The sequence below is a fragment of the Lepus europaeus genome, chromosome 1, assembly GCF_033115175.1.
Source record: "Lepus europaeus isolate LE1 chromosome 1, mLepTim1.pri, whole genome shotgun sequence".
Lineage (NCBI taxonomy): Eukaryota > Metazoa > Chordata > Mammalia > Lagomorpha > Leporidae > Lepus > Lepus europaeus.
In genome coordinates, this window is record NC_084827.1 from 144,646,742 (window position 1) to 144,672,212 (window position 25,471).

Here is a 25,471-nt window from a genome sequence, read left to right on the forward strand (position 1 = left end):
GACCCAGATGAAGCTCATGGCTTTGAAAAAAAGAAAGTTATAAAAACTAAGAGGGGTAGTTAATGAAATGTTTTTCGTGTGTTAAATAAATCTTAACTCAAAGCAGGGAAGCCAACCTGGCTATCAGCAATGAAGAAAAGCTCCAAAATTCTATCATAAGATATCATCTTCAATGTAGCTAATATTTTTACCAAAAACTATTTCTTATATGCTGGAGTTGGCAAGTGAGTACTAAGAGTCTTAATAAGATTTTATGTTCTAATAACAAACAAAAGCAAATTTGAGGCAGCCTTGAGCCTTGTCTAATCAGACATTTCCTCCAAGCTCTGAACTGCTCCTCCTCCCCTTATAAGACCAATACAGCATTTATCAAGCAGACATGGAATATATCACAGGGAACTCCAGTTTGTCTGAGGATACCAATGACAAAGCAGCAAAAAGATATGATACCCCAATTTTGAGAGTTAGAAGGGTGTTAGCCACCATGTAAAGCAACTTGTACCCACATTTAGAGAAGTTAAAGTACTTGCTTGAAATCAAACATGCTTTGTGCTTTTAAGATTCCTTATACTGTTGTCTGTAGTTTGTTCATTCTCGCTGATTACAGTATTCCATTTGGGTGAATACGCTAACATTCATTTATCCAAGGGCCAGCGTTGTGGCATGACGGGAAAAACTGCCGCCTGCAGTGCCAGCATCCCATATGGGTGCCAGTTCAAGTCCTGGCTACTCCATTTCTGATCCAGCTCCCTGTTAATACACTTGGCCAGTGGAAGATGGCCCAAGTATTCTGGCCCCTCCACCCATGTGGGAGACTGGGAAGAAGCTTCTGGCTCCTGGCTTTGGCCTGGCCCAGCCTGGTCATTGTGGCCATTTGGGGAGTGAACCAGTGGATGGAAGATTCTCTCTCTCTCTCCCTCAACCTCTCTGTAACTCTGCCTTTCAAATAAATAAACAAACAAACTTATTTATCCATTAAAAAAAAAAAACCCAGTGTACATCCTCCTTTAAATGTCTGTCTTCAAACATTCCTGTAAGACAGTCAGTTCTTCCTCAAAGTTACTTAGCACTCTTCTTTTTCCTCCAGGATTAACTCTGTAATAAAAGTTCTGGATTTAGCAGATTCACTCCAGACTTTCGAAAGCATATTGCTTGCTACACGTTGAAGGAGCACTAAAATGAGTAAGAAATAGCCATTGCATCAAGAATTTCAGTTTAGGATTAAAGATGAGACAGCTCAAATACAAAAGTAGATCACATATCAGAAAGAAAAGTACAAAGGAAGTACAAAGGTCAGCAAAGGAACATGTTCCATCAGCTGTAGCGACTCAGAAAGGCTTCAGGGAACAAGTAGTAGGTGAGACATGGCTTGGATTGGCAAGCAGAATTCTGCCAGTAGAAAGTAAGAGAATGTTGGGGCCAGCGCTCTGGTGTAACAGGTAAAGCCACCGCCTGTGGTGCCGGCATCCCATTTGTGCACCGGTTCGAGTCTCGGCTGCTCCACTTCTCATCCAGCTCTCTGCTATGGCCTGGGAAAGCAGTAGAAGATGGGCTCCTGCACCCATGTGGGAGACCTGGAAGAAGCTCCTGGCTCCCGGCTTCAGATCTCAGCACAACTCCAGCTGTTGCAGCCATCTGGGGAGTGAACCAGCGGATGGAAGACCTCTCTCTCTCTCTCTCTCTCTCTCTCTCTCTCTCTCTCCTTCTTTCTCTGTGTAACTCTGAATTCCAAATAAGTAAATAAATCTTAAAAAAAAAAATTAAGACATCTTAAGAAGAGGAAAGTCATGGTGGGTGCTGTCTGACTAAAGTGTGAGATTCAATTATTTAAACCCCTTTTCGTTTTTTTAAAAAGACTTATTTTATTTTTATTTGAAAGACAGAATTACAGAGAGAGGTAGAGACAGAGAGTGAGGTCTTCCATCCACTGATTCACTCCCCAGATGGCCGCAACAGCTGGAGCTGCATCTATCTGAAGCCAGGAGCCAGGAGCCTCCTCCAGGTCTCCCACATGGGCACAGGGGCCCAAGGACTTGGACTATCTTCTACTGCTTTCCCAGGCCACAGCAGAGAGCTGGACCAAAAGAGGAGCAGCTGGGTCTAGAACCAGCGCCCATATGATTCCGAATCTTCAGGCCAGGGTTTAACCCGCTGCGCCACAGCGCTGGCCCCTAAACCCCTTTTCTAATCTCTATCTCTCCCTCTCTCTCTCTTCCACTCTTCCTTTCCAATAAATATATAAATTTTCTTTTAAAAGGAGGGGAGCAGTAGTGTTGTGGGGCAGTGGATTAAGCCGCTACTTGCCACACTGGCATCCCATATTGGAGAGTCAGTTTGAGTCCTGGCTACTCTGCTTTCCATACAGGGCCCTGGTAACGCACCTCTGAAAGCAGCAGAGGATGGCTGAAGTATTTGGGCCCCTGCCACCCAACTGGGAGACCCTGATGGAGTTCTGAAGCTTTGGCCTGGCCCTACCCGGTCTGTTGTGGCCATTTGGGGAGTGAAGCAGCAGATGAAAGATTCTCTCTCTCTCTCTCTCTCTCTCTCTCTCTCTCTCTCTTTCTTTCTCTCTCTCTCCTTTCCTCCCTCCTTCTACATTCTGATATTCAAATGAATAAATCTTTAAAACCCTTTTCTAGCATGATAGAGTATACAGATATTTCCTATACTAGCCCACCATGCCTACTTCCATGGGTACACCTGGAATGCCGGCCGTGAATATCTCCTAGTAATTGCAGGTCCTGTCTCACATCCAGGAATACATACAGTTTGTGTGTGGTGGGGGAGGCATTGGGGTGCAGCAGTTAAGATGCCATTTAGGGGGCTGGTGTTGTGGTGCAGTGGGTTAACACCCTGGCCTGAAGTGCCGGCATTCCATATGGGTGCTGGTTCAAGACCTGGCTGCTCCACTTCCTATCCAGCTCTCTGCTATGGCCTGGGAGAGCAGTAGAAGATGGCCCAGACCCTTGGGCCCCTGCACCCACGTTGGAGACCCGGAAGAAGCTCCTGACTCCTGGCTTCAGATCGGCGCAGCTCTGGCTGTTGCAGCCAATTAGGGAGTTAACCATCGGAAGGAGGACCTTTCTCTCTCGTTCGTGAGCGCACACACACTCTCTCTCTCTCTGCCTCTCCTCTGTCTGTGTAACTCTGACTTTCAAATAAATAAATAAATCTTTAAGAACAAAAAAGATGCCATTTAGGAGCAGGCATCGTAGCACAGCAACCCAGCATGTTAAGCCACTGCCTGCAATGCACTCATCCTGTGTGGGCACTGGTTCCAGTCCAGGCTGCTCCACTTCCCATCCAGTTCCTGCTAATGCTCCTGAGAAACCAGCAGGAAGCTTCCTCTGCCTCAGTTTGCAGATGGTTTGGAGCCTTGAGCTGTGAGTTAGCACCTGGCCTCCTGTCACTCTCCCAGCTGACTGACCCACTCTGCCCTACCATGCAGGTGGACCTCAGCGAGTGGTCTAGGCCCTTGGGTCTGCAGGAAGTGGAGGAGTGACCACAGCACCCAGGGCAGGTCACCTGCAGCGGCCTGGTGGTGGATGAGCTGGGCCAAGTGTTGACGTCCACCCAGGTTAAGAATTGGCCCACCAGCATTGCATGGGATGGTCTTGATCCAGATAAACTACACCTTGGTCCTAACAGCCCCCGATGCTCTCAGCAGGAAGGACCCCAAATACAGGGAGTGGCACTGCTTTCTGGTGGTCAACACAAAGGTGGTACCTCAGCAGCGACACAGTCCTGTCTGATTACCTGGGCTCTGGGCTTCCCAAGGGCACAGGCCTCCATCACTACGTCTGGCTTGTTTATGAGCAGGACAGCCCACTGTAGTGAGATGAGCCCATTCTCAGTAACCAGTCTGGAGACCACCAGGGCAAATTCAAGGTGGCAACCTTCGGGCAAAAAGTACCAGCTGGGGATGTCAGTGGCTGGCTCGAGTGGGATGACTCTGTGCCCAAGCTGTATGAGCAGCTGTCTGGGAAGCAAGGCGAAGCTCAGAGTCATGCATGGTCCCCAGCCTGGTGCTGGCCTCTCGCGGTCTGTAATGTATGTAGATTCTCCTCTTCCCCACCCCCGTGCACCTGAGCAGGCAGCTAGTGGTGTCAGGTGACTTCCTGCTGCCTGTTCTTCATGACTCTGGATCAGTCACATGTCCCACTTTATGTTTTGGTTAAGTTTGAACTGAAATGGAGTCACCAAATAGATAATAGGAAGTTAGCAACCCAGAATTTAAAACAGAAAAAAAAGTGCAAGGAAAATGATCAAGCCTACAGGAGTAGAGCAAAGTGTCAAAGCACTAGAGAAAAATGTCTCTGCTTCTGCCTTTTGTGACCCTGAGTCCCGAATTGTGTCCACCTGCACCTCCTGAGACAGCCAGAGCTTGAGTCTCGGGCGAGCCCCAGCAGGGGACGTCTCAGATGGCCTCACAGGTGTCAGTGCCCACTCTGGTTCCTCTACATTACTGGAAAACAGAGTTGGGAAGGAGGCCTCGCTGTAGTCAGCCATGGCCATCTAGCAGAGCAGCGGTCACAGGTGACAGGGTGTCAGGAATCCTTAAGTCTGGGCCTGTTCAGTTGCTCACTCTTCACTGCTGTAAGGAAGGCTCGTCTGGAGCTGCTTCACGCAGTATTAATTCTGCTGTTTGCTTATAGTTGAATAAAAATAAAAGCATGTGAGCAATCTGAACAACAGCAACAAAGGAGCAGAAGATGGCTCAAGTCCTTGGGCTGCCTGCCACCCCCGTGGGAGACCTCGATGAAGCTCCTGGCACCCAGCTTTGGCCTAGCCCAGCCTTAGTTCCACCCCCAGGAGCCATCTGGGGAGTAAACCGGCTGATGAAAGCTCTCTGTCTCTCCTCCCTGCAACCCCCAACCCCCGGTAACTCTGCATTTCGAATAAACATCACAATTCTTAAAAAAGATGCCATTTGGGGTTGGGGGGAAAGATGCCATTGGGATGCCAGCTTCCATATAAGAGTGCCTGGTTCAAGTTCTGGTTCCTCTGCTTTTTTTTTTTTTTTTTTTTTTTTTTTTTTTTTGACAGGCAGAGTGGAGAGAGAGACAGAGAGAAAGGTCTTCCTTTTCTGTTGGTTCACCCTCCAATGGCTGCCGTGGCCGGTGCTCTGCGGCTGGCGCACCGCGCTGATCCGAAGGCAGGAGCCAGGTGCTTCTCCTCGTCCCTTGGGGTGCAGGGCCCAAGCACTTGGCCCATCTTCCTCTGCACTCCTGGGCCACAGCAGAGAGCTGGCCTGGAAGAGGGGCAACCGGGACAGAATCCTGCACCCCGACCGGGACTAGAACCGGTGTGCCTGCGCTGCAAGGCGGAGGAGTAGCCTATTGAGCCGCGGTGCCGGCCCCTCTGCTTCTTATGCACCTTCCTGCTAATGTGCACCCTGGGAGACGGCAGGGGAATGGCTCAAGTACTTGGGTCCCTGACATTCAAGTGGAAGACACAGATGGAGTTCGGGCTCCAGGTTTCAGCCTGATCCAGCCCTGGTTATCGCAGGTATTTGGGGAGTGAACCCAAATGGAAGATTTCTGCTAGTCTGTCTCTCTCCTTTTGTCTCTGCCTTTTAAATAAAAATAAAAATTAAAACAAAATAATACATATGCAAAGATAGTGAGAATTATCTTGTGGTATGGATACATTTATTCTGCTTTAATTTTTAAAGAAAATATCTTGTTAACTTTAATAGTTTTTAGACAAAAACTAGTTGCTACATATCCTCACATCAGATGGAAATAAAATCCCCAATGTAGCATTATAAAATATTGGTCAGAACTGTCTCTGGGTGGCCTCAAATACTGGCTGTACTTGGGAGGATTGATCTGCAAGTGTGAAGAAAGTGATAGTGAAATCAGGAAGTTATTGTGAAAAGTCTCATTTAGTTTGGGGTAAGAAAAGCCTAAATCAGGATGACACCAAAAGTGATACCGGAGTTGAGGAATGTGGCAAGTACAGAAGATAAGCTTTGTGAGAGCACAGGTCTATGTGTTAGGTATCTCTGCAGTATTCAGTAGATAGGATATAATTATAGGTCTACAAAGAGGGATTTATTAGGGTAATTAGCTCATGGGAGTACGGCAGCTGCCAAGTCTCAGACAGACTGTCTGTAGGCTGGAGACCCTGGGATGTCCAGGAGCATGGCTCAGTCCAAGTCTGAAGGCCTCCGAACTAGGGAAGCCAATGGTCAAACTCTCAGCTCCAGGCTGAAAGCCTGAATGTCAGCAAGGGAGCCACTGACGCAAGTCCTGGGAGTCCAAAGGTCAGCAAGCGAGGTTCAAGGCACGGGTGGAGCATGTCCCAGCTCTCAGAGCAAGCTATTAATTTGCCTTCCGTATTTGGCCTCTCCTGATCCCCAGTCGGTTAGTTGATGGTGCCCACCCCCACCCATGCTGGGGTTCCATCTTCCCAGCTGGCCCACTCAGATGCAATAGGCTAATCTCATTTGGAAACACCCTCACAGACATACCCCAAATAACTTGTTTCTAGATATTCCTTAATCCAGTGAAAGTGATACCATAAAATTAAAAAGGTAACCATCACAATTTGTTACCTTTGTATCTCTACTGGTCTCTAGCTCAAGAAATGTGTGTTGCATGGATACAAAAATAAGATCCTGGTGGAGAGGTGATACAATCCAGTGGTGGAGCCAGACTCCTTGAGTTCCAACTGAACTCTTTGAGCAAGTTACTTGACCTCTGTGCCTCAGTTTCCCCATCTATAAAGCTGGGCTAATAATATTGTCTAGATTATAGAGTGTTTTTGAGGATTACATAAGGTTAATATATGACATACTTAGCAAAGTGTCTAACATATTTACTGCATAAAAATAACTATCATTTTTGTTAGTGCAGCATGGTAACTTTAACAGAACTTAAGAGGTGAAATGGTTTTGGAGGAAGAGTAATCTGTAGCACTGAAGGTTGTACATTTGCCAGCCCAAGGGAGATGCCAGTGTCCAGATCGTGGGGACTGGGGATTTGGGGGAAAGGACTGGGTTAGAGACCTCGAGCTCTGACTCCTGCTACTTCCCCTGACCCCCACAGCTCCACAGGTCCTCCAACGGAGCAGGCACTCCCCAGCCCCAAGACCTTCCAACTCTGTTCCCTCCACTTGGAGGGGCACAGAAGCTGGACTCAGCAAATATTTGTTTAACGATTCAGTAGATGGGTTTGGAACTCTTTTAAATGGAGTGAATGTTAAGTCCCCGAGAACCTACAAGGCTTCCCTCCACCGAGGAAAGCGAATAAAAGGTGAGAGTATAGAGCAGTCATCAGACCAGCAAGGCCTTTTCAGAGCAGCCGGGAGAGTTGGACCAAACTTCGAAGTATCTGGGAAGCACTCTAAAAGCCCTGAAGGGGTACGGAAAGTAAGGACTGAAAAGAATCGCTGGGTCTGTTAATTATTTCAGGTGGAGGGACAGAGGTCAGATGCTTAAGGAAAAGAAGTTGATTCGCGTCGACTATTTCACCCACATGTTTGATAAGAGAAGCAGCGTTCTGGGAAGGTGATTTTAGGGATTAAGCCTTGTTTTTGAGTTTCGTTGGAAGGTGAGTGAGCTAGCAGATGGAGAGAGGCAAACAACTAAGGCACAACGAAGAAGAGCAAGAGGCCGGCTCCTGGAGACGCTGAATGTCTCTGTACTGAGTTTTGTAACGTCTCCAGGAACCGTGCCATATGATTGTCCCCTAGCTGTTTGTGGACAGCACTCCCAGGTGAGAGCTTTTCAAGCTAGACCAGCAGCGTGCACACCAGCATGGCAGAGATCTCAGCAGAAAGGCATTTTCGCGGCTCCCACACCAGACCTGCAGAAATCTGCAACTCTGCAGGTGGAGCCCAGCAAGCCGCTTCGACAGACACCCTCCAGGGGATTCTGACGCTCTCCAGGTCCCCACGGCCACCTCACTGGGGAGACAACGACAAACAGGGCTGCGGCGTGGCAGCCGCCGAGTTTCCCTCCGAACCTACAGCCCGCGCCCTCCCCACTCCAAAGCGGGGCAGCGCACGACCCCACCCAGCCAGCCACCGCAGAGCCCCGTCGCCCTCGCTGGACACTCAGCCCGAGCCACTTCCGCCAACCCCGGCCGGCCGGGCTGGAAGCGAGGTGTGGCTTCCAGCGGCCGAGCCGAGCCACTGGGCCCGCCCGCCCCCGGCTCGGCCCACGCAGGGTCCCAGCGCCCCCCGGGCCCCTGAGCACCGACTTCCGGCGGAGGGGCCTGGGGCGGCTGGGCTGGGCCGCGGGGAGGACGCGTCCAAGTTCGAGACCCGTGGGGGCGGCCTCCCTTTTCCACCGGCTCCGTGGACTGAGGGGCCGCGTGAGGCGGCGGCAGAGGAAACACAGGCTGGTGTGGGACAGCTGCCCACGCTCCCTGAAACCCCGCGAGGGAATAAAGCAGCCTGGGAACCCGTCTTCCATCCCACTGCCTCCTCTCCCACCCCGAGCTCCTGGGAATGGGAAGGGCGGAGGTGGCGGGCCGATCAGGGAGGGGCGCGAGGTGGTGCAAGGGGCAGAAATCTCGCGATAGCAGAGCGCCGGGCGGGGGCGGCGCCTCGTCCCTCCTCCTCCTCCTCGCGTTAGTTCCGGTCACAGAGGAGACACCGCCGCAGTTGCCGCCACATCGGGGATTTCTGGCTCTTTTCTCTTCGCCTTAAATTCGGTGAGGCACGGCGCGCCGTTCGTGCCGGCCCGTCGTCGCCGGGCAGGGGGCGAAGGAGGCGGCAGGCCCGGCGCGGCTTGTCCTGGAGGGGCCCGAGCCGGGGTCGCCGCAGGAGGCCGGGCGGGATCCGGGGCCTGGATTCGAGGGCTGGGAGAGCCACCTGAGCAGGGGAGGCCGAGAGGCGGCGGCGCCGGGTCGGGGAGGGGAGCTGGGTGCGCGGCGCGGCGGCGCGGGCGAAGGCAGTGGCCGAGGCGGGCCGTCCGGGCCCGGCCCGGCCTGGGTAACAAAGCGGCCGCGGCCTCTGTTGGGTGATGTACGCGTGGGGGGTTCCGGCGGGCGGGGCGGAGGAGCCGCCACCACCGCTGCGGCCGCCTCCTCCGCCGCTGCTGTCGCTGGAGGGCGGGCGGATGTACGGGGCGGCGGGGGCCCCGGCGCGGAGCGCCTCGGCGCCTGTGGTCCGCTCCTTGCGGCGGCCGCCACCACAGGCGACGGGGTCAGTGGAGATGGGCCCGGGGGAGGGGACCCACGGCGCCCGCTGTGGCCGAGCGAGAGGGTCCTGAACGAGGGGCGGGTTGTCGTTCGCTCGGGCAGGAGGCGCGGGGAGGGTGTGGGTTGCGAGACACGTGCGCGGCCGGGGAGGAGGCTTGGGCTGTAGGGCCTGGGGCAGAGGAAGCCGGAGCTGCCCACTTGAGTTCTGCAGGCCCGAGTGGTGCCAGGGGCGCTGCAGTCGCAGGCACCGACTGTGGGGTAGGATACTGCTGCTGGGAACCAGGCCTCCCAAGAGAAAAGACTCCGCATCGGACGGCTACCTCCTGGCCAGGGCGGTGTGCAGTGCGTAGAAGTAGTGGAAGATATAGGCAGATGGAGAGAGGAACGTGGAGGAGCTGAAACAGTCAGTTGTGTGTTTATGATGGGTGCGTGTCACTACTCTGGCACCATAAGGTCATCTAAGGTTGTAGTTCACAGCGCTTATTTAAAAGGCTTCCCGTAACCAGGTAGCAGATTTTTGAGGATACATTTAATTCAAGCGAAGGTCATTCTCTGCTTGGAGTAGCTGTACTGGCAAGCTGGAGGTGTGGTGTTCAGTTTGTGTGTGAGCGGACTGAGGTTTGATACTTTGTAAATGGATGTTACGGCATTGATACTTTTAAGGTCATGTTTCTCTCTCTCTAGGGTGTCTTTTATGAATAATCAAAAGCAGCAAAAGCCAACGCTATCAGGCCAGCGTTTTAAAACCAGGAAAAGAGGCAAGTATTTAAGTTTATCTTAAAGGTTTGTTTATTTGAAAGGTAGAGGAGGGACAGTGAGAGAGAGCTAGATCCTTCCATCCTCTGGTTCACTACCCAGATGGTGGTAACAGCTCGGTCTGGGCCAGGCCAAGCCAAATGCAGGACCCAGGAACTCAGTCCTGATCTCCCAAGAGGGTGGCAGGGGCACAGTGTGCCTGGGCCATCCTCCACGGCCTGAGCGGAGGCATTAGCAGGAAGCTGGATCAGAAACCAAGCAGCTGCTAGGGGATGCTTGGTGCCCCGGGCGGCAGCCTACCCTGCTGTGCCGCCACTGGCCCCAGATATTTACACTTTAATGTCTGTCTTCAGACCTCCAGAGTATCTCTTCTGTCTTTCTTTAAAATTCCAAAGACAGAGACAGAGATCAACCAACTTCCTGTTTGCTGGTTCACTCCCCAAATGCCCACAACATCCCCAGGACCTGGTAATTCAGTCCAGGTCTCCCATGTAAGTGACAGGGACTCAGCCATGTTAGCCTCACCTGCTTCTTCCTCGGGCATACATTAATAGGAAGCTGGAACCAGAAGAACCCGACGTACGGAAGGTCGGTATTCCAAGCAGTGTCTTCCCTGCCGGACTGAACCCTCACCCCATATTTTGTGTTCCTGTGACAGGCAGTTGGCATAGCACTACAATCGCAAGAGAAATACCAGGAAGGAACTTCAATTTCTAATTAATTGCCATTTCAGATACACTCATAATGTTCATATTTGTACTGTTTTCCCAAGCATCAAGTGTTTATATCAGTGTATCTTTAAGCAGGTTAGTGAATGTCCTTTTTTAGTATGAAGATAAAATACATTTTAAAAAACATCTATGTTTTCACTAGCTTGAGCAAAATAGTTAATTTAAAAAAGGAGAGCTCCTCACATGGTCACTAATACCACAAAGTTTGTGAAGATTTGTGGCACATAAATCGGGCTTTATCCATGGAAAGTAGTTATGGAACACGTGTGACACTGCGTCTTTGAAATTAAATTAAATATTTGTCAGATTTATAAGGAAAAGTATTAGAATTCTATTTTAACTACTTTCTGTGTTAGTGGATGTGTAAGTTAATATTGAATTCTGTTGGACGGCATTCTGATGAGACAAAGCCAAATGATATGTGGTCTCAGAAATATTTTGTATTGACCATAGTATTTTTCCAAAACAAGTTATTGTTTGTAAGCACATAACCTTACTTTGCAGGAATTTTTGAGGAAATAGAGAACTAGGTCAGCTACTGATTATAAATCTGAGTGGCAGGTGCTTTGACATACATATTATGGAGTCTGCCCTTTGTCTGGGTGGTGAAGAGACCAAGGTCTGATTCGGTTTTAGTCTTTGCAGATTCATTTAGATTTAACCAGTAAGTTTTCTGAAGGAACAGGAGTAGTAAACTAGAGCAGTTTGGCAGCAGTGGGACAAAGTCTGGATCCTCTGAGTTTGTGGATCACTGGTATCACCCGTGGATAAATAGTAGCAACAGATAACACTGTTGCTATTGTTACCCCAGGGAGAGATGTGACTTCCCTGGTTTCTGATTAAGATCCAGACCTGGCCTCCTGGCTGCGGTGAATAACCATCCCTGTTTTCCTAAGACTGAGGGTGTTTCTCAGACACACAACCTTCAGTGCTAAAGTCAGGAAACTGGTGGCCAGAGAGGGTTAGTTATCCTAGTGCTGTGTGAAAATTAAGGTGTCATCTCACCTAGGTGAGGAAGCTATTCAGTGAAGGCTAAGTATGTGCCCAAAACAGTGTTCTGAGTACTTTCTATTCTCTCTATATTTTGACATTCACAGTGACTTTCTGATAGAAGATACTGTTCTCACCCACGTTTCACAGTAGGGGAATTCAGGCAAGGAGAATGAGGCTAGTTGATCAAATTCAGACTGTTAAGTGGTCATAAGGATTTCTGCTGTGAGAGCTGCAACACAGTACCGTTTTTTAATTACCTAATTTCTGTGACTCAGTTTCCTTTCCCAATAATGGGAATAAAGAGTAACAAGGCTGTTGGTAGGATTAAAGCAAAACCCCAGCACAGTTTATTTCCTGTATTGAGTGCTCAGTAAATGTACTTTCCCAGTACCAGCTGAGTGGTTAAGTGAAAAAAAATAAAATAAAAAATTATATATATATATATTAACGGGTATTTTAAAGAAAAGAACCAGGAACTCCAGTGTTTGGGCAAAATTTCAGAGGAATAAAATTTACTTTAAGGTTTAAAAGGATGGTTGGAAATTTGAAAAGGCCAACAAGCCATAAGAGGGGACATTCCAGGTAGAAACTGCCTTGACACAGAGGACCATGAAACACTAGTAGCTCACTTGTGAGATTTGTTTGCAAAAGTCATAGAGAAGCCACATGATTCTTGTGACTGGGACATCCTGCCTCGCACTTGTGGAGGAGGTGTGTTCGTTCTTGTCTCTCTCCGAGGGTTTGCTTGTTGCAGGTCTTGTGTTTGCCTTTTTTATAACTATCAAATTACATGCGATTGTGATCAATGTGGCTAACTTACTCTGTAGTTACAACTTCATTAGGTGATCTCATGGCATTTTGATAAGCCTTTTAAAACTAATAAATGGTTTGGCTTCCCCTCCCCCTAGATGAAAAAGAGAGGTTTGACCCTACTCAATTTCAAGACTGTATTATTCAAGGCTTAACTGAAACTGGTACTGATTTGGAAGCAGTAGCGAAATTTCTTGATGCCTCTGGAGCAAAACTTGATTACCGCCGATATGCAGAAACACTCTTCGACATTCTGGTGGCCGGTGGAATGCTGGGTAAGTGTCTGTTTTGTGGGTTTAATAATTTAGGGAAGTGTAATGTATGGAGATTATGGTAATAATTTTGGTAAATTATCATTATGGTAAATATAATTTGGTAAAATATGGTAAATTTTGGTAAACCTCCCAAAATGGGATGGGTTTTAGTTGTGCTGTGTTTTTTTTTTTTTTTTTTTAAGATTTTATTTATTTGAAAGGCAGAATGACAGAGACAGAAAGGAATCTTCCATCCATTGATTGTTTCCTGGAATGGCTACAAATAGCTGGAGTTGGGACAGGCTAAAGCCAGGAGCTTGGATCCCTGGGTCTCCCATGTAGGTTGCAGGGACCTAAGTACTCAGGCCATCTTCTGCTGCTTTCCTTGGCCCATTAGCAGGGATCTGGATTGGAAGCAGAGCAGCGAGGACTCGAACCAGTTCTCTGACATGGGATGTCCGCATTGCAAGCAGTGGCTAAATCTGCCACGTGACAACACTGGCCCCAGTGTTTTGTTTTTACCCCCACGGGCTTAGCTATGTTTTCTTCTGGAGTCATAGTGTCAGATTGCCTTGCTCTGTCTGAATGTATTTGAAGTCTGAAGTCTATTTGAACCATAACTTCTCTGAAACCAAAGTTCCTGTAATATCCCCAACAAGGGATTTTTTTTTTTTCCTGACCTGTGCTTACAGACTGCCAGTTAATGGATAAACTTTGTTCAGTCCTATAAACACTTCTGTATATTTGAAAGCTCTAGTCCTGCACTGTTTAATACAGTAGCTGCTAGCTACAGGAGGCAGGTCCAAACTGAGATGTACTGTAGATGCAAGATACACATTGGACTTTAAAAACTTAATAGAAGGGGCCGGTGCTGTGGTATAGCAAGTTAAACTGCTGCCTTGGTGCTGGCATCCCATATGGGCCCTGGTTTGAGTCCTTGCTGCTTCATTTTTCCCTGCTAATGCACTTGGGAAAGCAGTGGAAGATGACCCAAGTTCTTGGGTTCTCACACTGGTGTGGGAGATGCAAATGAAGTTCCTGGCTTTGACCTGGTCCAGCCCTGGCCATTTGGTGAATGAACCAGTGATGGGAATATCTCTGTCTCTCCCTCTCTCTTTGTAACTGCCATTCAAATAAATAAGTAAAGCTTTAAAAAATGAAATAAATAAAATAACAACAGAAAAGAGAATGTAACATTTAAGTATGTCAGAAGTTTTCAGAGCAGTGCCTTATTGAACTTTAAAACCATGCTGTGATGGCATCAATTCCGGTTGTATTCCTGCTTAAATGATATGGGGTCAAGTAATTGCTCAGGGGCAGAACCAGGAACTTAAAATTCATACCTTCTAAAGTGTAGTCAAATGAGTACTTTCATTGTATTACCAGTTTGTAGTAAGAAATAATAATGCAGTCAAGAAGCCTTTTTTTAAAAAAAGAAAGCAAGCTATGTGATAAGGATTTTCAAGCATACCCTAAAGAGAATAGTGTAATAAACATCTGATCTGTTACCCAACTTCAACAATTTAACACAATCCTACTTTTTACTTTCACAGACTCCATCTCATCCCATTTTTTAAAATATAAGGTCTCTACTTGTGGGTTTTTATAGCACAGCCTCTTAAAAGCTTGAAGGATTATTTTATTTATTTTCAGAAGATTTATTTATTTGAAAGGCAGAGTTAGGGAAGGAGGGTGGGGAACAGAGAGGGAAAGAGATCCTCTAACTGCTGATTCACTCTCTAAATGGCCACAATCACCAGGGCTGGGCCAGGAGCCTGGAACTCCAACTCGGTCTCCCATGAAGGTGCAGGGGCGCAGGTACTTGGGCCATCTTCCACTGGTTTTGCAGGTGCATTAGGAGGGAGCTGGATTGAAGTGGAGCAGCCAGGATTTGAATCCATGGTCATATGGGATGCCAGCATCTGGTGGTGGCCTAACGAGGTGTACCACAACGCCGGCCCCCTTGCAGGGTCTTTTTTTGTGTGGAAAGTAATCAAACCCAGCCCTAATCGTCTCCACTTGACAGGTTTGGCTCTGTTGACTAGCTAATTCAGTAAGTTTCTCTGGACTGCTAAGCTAGGTGGTTTTATTTATTCCTGTATTGATTGTTTCAGTGCATTCATACACAGTGAGCCAGTCAGCTGTGTTCCTACTGACAAATTGATTGCGTTCAATTCATCTTGAATGTTGTATCATGTTATTTCATAGTGGAAATCCTTATAGAAAGTGAGATTGAAATGATTGTCAATTTTAAATCTGTTACTGCAAATTTGTTGTAAAATATACCTTAGCCCCAGGTGGTACACTGGCAGATGACATGATGCGTACAGATGTCTGCGTGTTCGCAGCTCAAGAAGATCTAGAGACCATGCAAGCATTTGCTCAGGTGAATGAAACTTAATTATTCTCACTTAGCTACTATCCATCTGACTAATTGTTAAGGAACATTCTGCCTTTAAGAAATCTTCCATCTGCTGGTTCACTCCCCAAATGGCCGCAACAGCAGGAGCTGGGCCTGTCGGAAGCCAGGAGCTTCTTCTGGGTCTCCCATGAGGGTGCAGTGGCCCAAGCACTTGGGCCATCTTCTGCTACTTTCCCAGACCATAGCAGAGAGCTGGATTGGAAATGGAGCAGCTGGGACTCAAACCAGTGCCCATGTCAGATGCTAGAACTGAAGGCAGCAGCTTTACCTGCTACTCCATAGTGCTGGCCTGAAAGAATTTAACTTTTTTTTTTTTTTTGACAGGCAGAGTGGACAGTGAGAGAGAGACAGAGAGAAAGGTCTTCCTTTTGCCGTTGGTTCACCCTCCAATGGCCGCCGTGGTAGGCCCGCTGTGGCCGGCGCACCGCGCTGATCCGATGGCAGGAGCCAGGTGCTTCTCCTGGTCTCCCATGGGGTGCAGGGCCCAAGCACTTGGGCCATCCTCCACTGCACTCCCTGGCCACAGCAGAGAGCTGGCCTGGAAGAGGGACAACCGGGAAAGAATCTGGCACCCCGACCGGGACTAGAACCCGGTGTGCCGGCACCACAAGGCGGAGGATTAGCCTAGTGAGCCGCGGCGCCGGCCAGGAATTTAACTTTTAAGGTTCTTGGTACACTCTGATAGATAGAAACCTTAGAAGCATTAAGGAGAACAAAACAGGAAAAGATTCAATTGATTTCTCCTTTTCCTGTTTGTCTAGAATTAGTCTTTGAAAGAAATGTCACGCTAACAAGATAAACTAGTTCCCTATTGTGAGTTCCCTGGTTGAATCATGTGTACGACTGTTTTAAAGATAAATGAGTTATAGGCAAGTTAGCTTATTAATCATGATCTCTCTTGAAGCTTCCTATGTGGTTATGTTTGTATTATTATAAGCAAAGAATTAAAATGTTTCTAACCTGGAAATATCAATAGGAAGTGTTACAGTTTTATTCTGTTCATGTCCTACAAATGGCTAAATGACTTGTATTTGGGTATAATTAGTCCTCATTTAATACACAGCAATGTAAACCTATTGAAAAGTGGCTAGTAGTAAAGTGCTAATAGTATTGGCATTTTGTAGAGTTTGGAAGTTGACAAACTTCACAAGCTAGTTGAAAAAGCTTATAAGCTGTTATATTCAATGGAATGTTTTAGAAATCCCAAATGGGAAGTTCTCATTGTTTCTGACCTAGTTCTTTTAGGGATTTGACTTCTACATAAATGATATTAAATCCAGTTAATGTTTCTCATAGGTTTTTAACAAGTTAATCAGGCGCTACAAATACCTGGAGAAAGGTTTTGAAGATGAAGTAAAAAAGGTATGAAAACGTAATATGGGTCAGAAGAGGGAATATTAAATCCTAATTCTACCATAGACTTGAGATCATTTTAGATATTTAAGTAGACTGATTGAAATATAGTTTGTGGGTGTATCATTTAGATCACTAAAACATTTCTAAGTTGCTGAACACTATTTCTTATTTCTGTCCAAACAGATTGCAGCAGGCTTAAAATCAAAGTGAAATTTGTTCAGAAAATGTATGGTAAAGGATTAGAGTTAAGATATTAAGTAAAACTTAGCCTGCTTGGTATTTGAGTCTCTGTCTTAGAAATTTTGTATATATAGATGTACAGAAAATGTAGTAAAACTAGTAGTAGCATATATGAAATACTAGATTCTGATTTAATTATTAGCTAATTTAATGTTCAGGCAAACTCTGAGATGAATTTTATTATCCATATTGTATAAATGAGGAGACTGAGACGCAGAAGTCAGGTATCATGCCCAAGATCACTCAGCTCATGAGTATGATAACTGAGATGTAAACTTGGATGGTTAGGCTCCAGAGCCCATCCTTTTAACTAATATAGTACACCCTACTGCTTTTCTTAATGTAATGCAATTTTTTTAAAAAAAAAACTCTTAACTATTTACTTTTGCAGCTGCTGCTTTTCTTAAAGGGTTTTTCAGAGTCGGAGAGGAACAAGCTGGCTATGTTGACTGGTGTTCTTCTGGCTAATGGGACACTTAATGCATCCATTCTTAATAGCCTTTACAATGAGAATTTGGTTAAAGAAGGTAATGAACCTTTAGTAAAGGATGGTCTTCAGTTGGCTGAGGGTGGGCACATAGCAGCATGAACAATGAACTGATGTAAAGGCCAGAGTGTAGTAAACTGTTAATATATGGGACTTTGGTGATGGTTTATCCTCCAATTTAATAGATTCATCCCAATTCAGTAGACATTAAATGTAAATCTTTAGCGTCCATGCTTACTAGCTTTCTTTAGGCAGACAACATACAGCCAAAGTTTAGGTGAAATGTGACTATATTTCATGAAAGTAAAAGGGAAATCAATGCTGTGAAAACCCAGAGAGATTAATGCCAATTGGAAGATACGGAAATAAGTCTTAATGGAGAAGATGACATTAGAAAAAAATGTCAAGCTAGAAAGGAAAATCAATTCCCTATTGTGGCTCAATAGTTGAGTTATTCTGCATAGTAAGCTTTTATTTGCTTTTACAGCTAACTTTTATTTTTTCCTAACTACTTGGAGCACCAAGTATTTAAGGTGCCTTACTTTAATTCTCACAACAGCGCTGTCAAGTGTAGGAACTTTCACCCATTAGAAACCACTTGGACAGAAGCATACAACAAGCAAGTGGTGGTAGAAAGGGAGGTTGGACTGAAACAGTAAACAATGCAGAGGAAAGTTCAGTGTTCAATTTGGGGAGAAAGTGAGTAAACGTGTGGTTGAAAAAGAGGGTATACTGTGATTGAGGTCCAGGAAAGTACTTTCTGTTAAGTAAGCTCTTCTTTTATAGGGGTTTCAGCAGCTTTCGCTGTAAAGCTCTTTAAATCATGGATAAATGAAAAAGATATCAATGCAGTAGCTGCAAGTCTTCGGAAAGTCAGCATGGACAACAGACTGATGGTTTGTAACATTTTTCTTCTTGTTCCTGCTAACACTTAAGAGAGTGTAGTGAGAGAAGGTCTTCGTTTTTGATCCATGAGAAGAAAGACTGTGTTTCTTCATCTGATATAGAGACCATTTAACCACATTAAGTTTTCCTTTCAGGAACTCTTTCCTGCCAATAAGCAAAGCGTTGAACACTTCACGAAGTATTTTACTGAGGCAGGCTTGAAAGAACTTTCAGAATATGTTCGGAATCAGCAAACCATAGGAGCTCGTAAAGAGCTCCAGAAAGAACTTCAAGAACAGATGTCTCGTGGTGATCCATTTAAGGATGTAAGCTGCTGTGTTTAAAACATCTTTTAATGGCTAGGTTTCTGGCATAGAAATTTTCACTAATGAGAGGATCTTTAAAATATTTCACCAGCATAATCTGAATTCATAGTTGCTGAATGTTACAATGAGATTTTGCCTTTCTTTTTTGTATGCTTAATCAGTGCCTTACAAAGCCTAGACATGCTAACACTTGGGGATTTTGTGGAGTGTAAACCAGTGGACAGACCTCATCTTTCCATGTCTGGCCCTTCCTCGCTAGTCTGCTGTGTGTAAAATGATGTTGGGACTCAAGGCTTCTTCTAGTTATACATACTCTCTAGTTTTTTTTGTTGTTGTTGTTTTTTGTTTTTGACAGGCAGAGTGGACAGTGAGAGAGAGAGAGACAGAGAGAAAGGTCTTCCTTTACTGTTGGTTCACCCTCCAATGGCCGCTGCGGCCGAAGCACCGCGCTGATCCGAAGCCAGGAGCCAGGTGCTTCTCCTGGTCTCCCATGCGGGTGCGGGGCCCAAGGACTTGGGCCATCCTCCACTGCACTCCCGGGCCACAGCAGAGAGCTGGCCTGGAAGAGGGGCAACCGGGACAGAATCCAGCACCCCGACCGGGACTAGAACCCGGTGTGCCGGCGCCGCAAGGTGGAGGATTAGCCTATTGAGCCACAGCGCCAGCCAACATGCTCTCTAGTTATATGTGCTACACCATATAGTCATACACCAGTTGCACAGAGATGGTATTTATTTATTTATTTATTTATTTATTGAGTTTTTTTGTTTAAGATTATTTTACTTATTTTAAAAAAAGAGTGACAGAGAAAAAGAGATCTTGTATCCATTGGTTCATTCCCCAAATGGCAATAGTGATTTGGGTTGGGCCAGGCTGAAGCCAGGAGCCTGGAACTTTTTCCAGGCCTCCCCTATAGGTGGCAGGGACCTAAGCACTTAGGCCATCCTCTGCTGCTTTCCCAGGTACATTAGCAGTGATCTGGACTGGAAGAGCAGCCAAGATTCAAACCAATTTATGAGCTGGTGCCATCACAGGTGACAACTTAACCCACTGTACCACAAAGCTGGCCCTTAGAAAGGTGTTTTTATGCTTTATTATTTATTTATTTATTTGATAGAGTTGCAGGGGCCAGTGCTGTGGCGTAGCAGGTAAAGCCACCGCCTGCAGTGCCAGTATTGCATATGGGCCCTGGTTCGAGTCCCAGCTGCTCCACTTCTGATCCAACCCTGTTATGGCCTGGGAAAGCAGTAGAAGATGGTCCAAGTATTGGGCCCCTGCACCCATGTGGGTGACCCGGAAGAAGCTCCTGGCTCCTGGCTTTGGATCGGCTTGGTTCCAGCCGTTGCAACCAATTGGGGAATGAAACAACGGATGGAAGACCTTTCTCTCTCTGCCTCTCCTTCTCTCTCTGTGTAACTCTGACTTTCAAATAAATAAATAAATCTTTGGGGAAAATAAAAGAGAGGTAGAGATAGAGAGGCCTTTCATCCACTGACTCACCTCTCAAATGGCCACAATAGCTGGAGCTGAGCTTATCTGAAGCCAGGAGCCAGCAGCTTCTTCTGGGTTTCCCACACACGTGCAAGGGCCCAAGGACTTGGGCCATCTTCTGCTGGTTTCTCAGGTGTATTTACAAGGAGCTGGATCAGAAGTGGAGCAGCCAGGACTTGAACCAGTGCCCATATGGGATGTCGGGGCTTTAACCTGCTGTGCCACAGCGCTGACCCCTGTTTTTATGCCTTTTTTTTTTTTTTTTTTTTTTTTTTTTATTATTTTATTTGAAAGGGAGAGTCACAGGCAGAGAAAGAGAGGGCTTCCATCCACTGGTTTACTCCCCAGATGGACACAATGGCCAGAACCACACCAATCTGAAGTGAGGAGCCAGGAGCTTTTTCCTGCCCAGTCTCCCACATGGGTGCAGGGGCCCAAGTACTTGGGCCATCTTCTGCTGCTTTCCCAGGCCATAGCAGAGAGCTGGATTGGAAGTGGAACAGCTGGGACTTGAACCGGTGTCCCTATGAGTTGCTGGCACTGCAGGTGGTGGCTTTACCACCTGCTATGCCACATTGCCGGCCCCTGTTTTTACGCTTTTATAAAAGGCCTAAATTTGATTTGTGAAGCCTCTGTGTATCAAAACTGACTGGTTACTAATTTTGATTTGTTTTCAGATCATTTTGTACGTCAAGGAAGAGATGAAAAAAAACAACATCCCGGAACCAGTTGTCATTGGAATAGTCTGGTCAAGTGTAATGAGCACTGTGGAGTGGAACAAAAAAGAGGAGCTTGTAGCGGAGCAAGCCATCAAGCACTTGAAGGTAGTAAGGCGTTCCTTCCCCAACAAGCTGTTGTGCTTGCCAGTGGGAGTAAGTGTGAACGGTCTCTGCTTCTCTGAGTCCAGGGCTCTTGGGAATGATCCACCAGTAAGTAGAGAAGTAACATACTAACTATGGATGAGAGCACTTTAAACTCTGATTAGGACCTTCCTTGGTTTGCAGGTTGTTACCAACATACTCAAAAGTAACTGAAGCCTGTAACTGGGTGCACGGTAGGAATTTTGCGAAGGACGGTCCTTGGAATGAATAACTGACTCTCTTCTGCCTTCCCTTCACAAGCAATACAGCCCTCTACTTGCTGCCTTCACTACTCAAGGTCAGTCTGAGCTGACTCTGCTACTGAAGATTCAGGAGTACTGCTATGACAACATTCACTTCATGAAAGCCTTCCAGAAAATCGTGGTGCTTTTTTATAAAGGTAAGTTAAATGTTGTGAGTGTATTTTATTAAAAAATCTGTCATTACTCAGTCATTAAAATGAATTTCTAGCTGAACAGCAGCACCCTGGGGTTCTTCAGCTCTAGTCACCAGACAGAGTTGTCTCTAATATTGGGCGCTTTGAGTGCCCTAGTAGTGACAAGGTAGAATCTGAAGCTTCCGGGATACAGCCCCAAGCTTTGCCTCCTGCACTCTGTCCCCCTCAGAATGCCCAGGTCCCTTCCGCAGCTGCTCTGCAGCGCTCTGGGCCGCAGCCTTCCTGAAGCCAGCTGCTCTGCAGCGCGCCTCAGTGCCGCCTTCACTCGTCCTTCGGGACCAATTCCGCGCGCTGTGTAAAGCCCTGCTTCAGTTACCCCTTTCTCTGTGGTCCCAGTTTCAGAAACCTGTCTGAAGTGGCTAGCAAAGACACAACCTCTGCTGGCTTAGAGCCCATTCTAGTTACTTAATTTGCTTTGGTTAGTGATAGCACGTTCTGAAATCCTGCACTCAGACCGCCCTTGAGCTCCGTGAGTGTGGGTGATATGCCTAAGCGTGAGTACTGTTCCCTAGTTACCATCAGTGATTTTGTTAGTGCCTGTGCTCTGCCACGCAGAATAGGAATCTGCCTTGAACCCCAGCACTTCTTGTTTGTTTGTAAGAAAGTTGGGAGTGCCCCATGCTTCGGTGATTAACAGTTTGCGGTAAGAGTTCTTAAAAGTGTTTTTCCCCACTTCCCTCACTTAGATTCTCATATAAGTACTTTTTTTTTTTTTTTTTTTTTTTTTTTTTTTTTTTAACAAAACCATAGTCCTTTGGCAAACATTTGGCACAGCTATTAAGATGCTGCCTGGGATGCCTGTATCCCTTGTCAAGCAGGGTGCCTGGGTTCTTGTCCCAGCTCTGCTTCTGATGCAGACTTCTTGCTGCTTTAAAACTGCTGTATCACAACACCAGCCCCTTTTCTTTATCTTAACTATTTTTCTTGAAATTGTTAAATTGGTGTTTTGAATGCAGATTCGTCTTGCAAACAATACAAATACTTTTTACTTAGCTTTTTCTTGGGATCTTACTTCTCAGATGTTTTATTTAGGTGGTTCTAATTCTGCCTGAGGCAGAAAAAAGTATTAGAACCTGCCCTAATGTACTGGTTGATGATTCTTTATAGCGGAAGTCCTGAGTGAAGAGCCCATTCTGAAGTGGTATAAAGATGCACATGTTGCAAAGGGGAAAAGTGTCTTCCTTGAGCAAATGAAAAAGTTTGTAGAATGGCTCAAAAATGCCGAAGAAGGTGAGTCTTTCCTTGGTGCAGCTTGTTTGGTAAAGCTTAGCCATGCATTGTAAAATGTCATAGTGCAGAGTCTTCACGAAGTTTGTGGTCACACATGCTTCCTTCTCTCCTGAGCCACCATTTGTACTAGTTTGACAGACCTGCAAATAATCATTTGTTTTAAGGCAGGTGAGAAAAACTCAATTTTGTACAGTATTTTGATGGCTCAGCCATAATACTATTCATTCTTTGGAAGAAAATTGAAATTTTTGAGAATAATTAATATTCATGAATTTTGGGATTTGTAAGTGAATACTTCAGATATCCTCATCTAAGTTTTCTTAATCTAAGGATATTAATAAAATTTCTTATGTTTTTCATAAGGAATTCAAAATCACAAATAGAAACTTTTGCTTCTGATACATAGAGCTTGACTGCATTTTCCCCTCTTCTAGAATCTGAGTCTGAAGCTGAAGAAGGTGACTGAATTTTGAAAACCACACCCTCAGTAAAGCAAACAGGAGTTGTAGATAAAATGTCATGTCTCATGTGTCCTGGTTCTTACATCTTCCTACCTCCCTATATCAAGCATGATATAAGGGCTTTCATGGCAAATTTTATTTTTAATTGTTTCTATGGTTACTAGAAATGTTGGGTTTAGTTTCTAAAACCATGTTTTAAGTAGCTACAGGAGCTATAGATTTGAATCTAATGTTGCATTAGTCTTTTCAGTTATCTTCTACCTCCTGTATTTTCTACTGTAATAATGTAATTTAAGGCCTTCCACAATGAACAGTTCACTTTATTCCCTGGGTTTTCTATATAAACAGTTTTCAATATGATTTGGTTAATAATTTGTTATAAAATTCTGTTTGCAAATTAAACTGTAAAAGTATCCAAAGTCTCAAAAAGCAATGATTTGTGTGATAATTTGTTCTGCCCAGAGCCCTACTCATCAATGAAAATTTCATCTCTGATAATTGAATTCATTGACGTGATTCATGAGTATTTGGATTGTTGCATGTTAACATTTTCTTGCAGTTTTAACCCTAGATGTCCTTAAGCTCAGTTGTTTGCTGTTGGTTTACATCCTTAGTGAAGCCATGAGAAGCAAACTTCTCAAGTTTGAGAGATCTTATGTGGCAGAGGTGGTGGGAAGAAAAATGTTGAGCTTCTTCCGTTTGGGAAACTTCTGCATTCAGTTTGTCTGTATCTTTCTAGGCAAAAGATGGATATTCTTTTCATACGGGCATTTTCAAGTGTAACTTATAGAAGTCTTGTTGTTTAAAATATTCTGTGCTCAGAATACACTTAGATAGAAAAAGACTTGTAAAATCTACGAGTAAAGGAAATGATTGATGTACTAAACCTGGTGAAAATGTTAGAGCTCAGCATGTTTGAATTGATCTGATCTAAATGTAATTTACATTCCCTATTGGCTTAAAGTATTTGTAAAGAGTTAGTGCAGTGACAATTCTGTATTCCCACTTAGTCATACTGGACTGGCTTCATTTTCTTAACACACTTGTAATTGCTCTAGCATCTGGCTAGTAACATAACTCAGATGCTGTTTTTTAATTGCCATGAGCCAAATATTCTATACAGTTGATCTGTTTATTTTAATGGCTGCCTTTTAATTATCTTTCTTTTCTTGCTGCTACCCATTTATGTATGTACTCATTAGGACTCATGGTGGGGGGGTTGTAGTTACCCTTTTTTTTTTTTCCAGTGGAAAGACTGTGTTAAAAGTGAACATTTTGAAGATTTTTCAATTGGTGAAAGATACTAACGTGGTTTAAGGCCACCAGAAACTGAGTGGAGATTACCCCTTTGGAAGGTGCCATTCTTATGAGCCAAGCATTTGGTGTTTAAAAATTCATCTTGAAGGAAGAACATGTAATATACTTTGAAATAAAAGTTTAGTGACCTTAAGAGCATTATAACTGATAACATTGTGAATGGGGTGAAGTTGTTAAATGAATAACTTTCATAGTTTTCATGCACAGGCAAAATGTATTCACTAGATTTCTACATAGTAATCTGCTTTTACTTTGTAATTTGTAGTCCTCAAAAGACTTATTTTTTTTTTTTAATAAAGTCCATCCTTACACTTAGGTTTAATAGATCAGTCTTTTTTTTTCTTTGTAAATTCCATGTTAATACCTAGTAGTACTGTGTGTTGTGCATTCAGGTGTCTTTAGCATGTAAGCATTAAATAATTGTTGCTTTCATCTTTATAATTCCCAAACTGTAAACACCACAAAACTGTAATGTAGCTGAAACTACATTGACATTTCTATAAGCAGATCATTGCATGTTATGCTGTACAAAGTGTACCTTGTTTTATTATATACTGTGTATAGTGAAATAGTGTGTAGTCTTCCAGAACTACATTATGATCTTTGATCATCATTGTTTTCTTCCTGATGACACAGTAGTATTTATGTACTACTAATACAGTAAATTGAAAAGTCACCCTTGGAAGTATAGTATAAAGAAAGGGAATGCTTTATAAAATAAAGACTGCAGATTTTCATTTTGAATTTTAGAACTCAGCTGCCAGAACTAACCTATGGCATCATATGTAATTCTTAATATAGATATTAAAACTGTACTTTTAATTATGATTACACAGTGTTAATTGATTTCCTGACATGGGTCAGTTTCTAAGGATAGGTCTCCTCTTGGATACTCTAATTAAATATGTGTTTAGAACTGATTGTAAGTTTTTAATTTGGTAGCATTATCCTAGAGGTATTTTTTAGTCTGTCCTGAGGTATTTTTTAGTTTGTTCTTAGAAAAAACCATTTACCAAGCACACCACTGTTTTCACATAGTATCATGGTGGTGGTGGAGGGAAATGCATGTGACCAAGAGGTTTGCGTAGTGACTGTTCTTCCAGCTTTTTTCCCATCATCAACACCTCCCACCAGGGAATCTTTTTTTTTTTTTCCCCCTAATGGTACCCCTAGTGAATTTAATATCACAGATACATTGTTACAAAGAATAGGTCTGTTTGGTGCCCCATGGGGTGATACTGCC

The 25,471-nt window shown here is 45.0% G+C and overlaps 1 protein-coding gene and 1 pseudogene across 2 annotated transcripts; both read left to right on the forward strand.

The window, feature by feature from the left end:
* Positions 1-3,442: 3,442 nt before the first annotated feature.
* Positions 3,443-4,089, forward strand: LOC133763306 (phosphatidylethanolamine-binding protein 1-like; annotated as a pseudogene).
* A 4,466-nt stretch (positions 4,090-8,555) lies between these two features.
* On the forward strand, positions 8,556-24,543 carry BZW1 (basic leucine zipper and W2 domains 1). Of its 2 annotated transcripts, XM_062189746.1 has the most exons (12): positions 8,556-8,663; positions 9,837-9,910; positions 12,541-12,717; positions 14,988-15,082; positions 16,415-16,480; positions 17,106-17,241; positions 17,988-18,097; positions 18,242-18,412; positions 20,581-20,727; positions 21,025-21,163; positions 22,328-22,450; positions 22,885-24,543. In XM_062189746.1, the coding sequence occupies exons 2-12, from the start codon at positions 9,847-9,849 to the stop codon at positions 22,914-22,916; spliced, it is 1,260 nt and encodes a 419-aa protein (XP_062045730.1). In that variant the 5' UTR covers positions 8,556-8,663; positions 9,837-9,846; the 3' UTR covers positions 22,917-24,543. The 2 variants fall into 2 exon arrangements, with proteins under 2 accessions (XP_062045730.1, XP_062045737.1); XM_062189753.1 differs by lacking the exons at positions 8,556-8,663; positions 9,837-9,910; positions 14,988-15,082 and having other exon boundaries at positions 12,640-12,723.
* The last annotated feature ends 928 nt before the right edge of the window (positions 24,544-25,471 follow it).

Coding starts and splice junctions, on each gene's coding strand:
- BZW1 (XM_062189746.1), top strand. CDS start 9,847: ATGAATAATCAAAAGCAGCAAAAGCCAACGCTATCAGGCCAGCGTTTT. Junction 15,083..16,414: donor CCATGCAAGCATTTGCTCAG/GTGAATGAAACT, acceptor TGTTTCTCATAG/GTTTTTAACAAGTTAATCAG. Junction 20,728..21,024: donor AAGCCATCAAGCACTTGAAG/GTAGTAAGGCGT, acceptor TCCCTTCACAAG/CAATACAGCCCTCTACTTGC.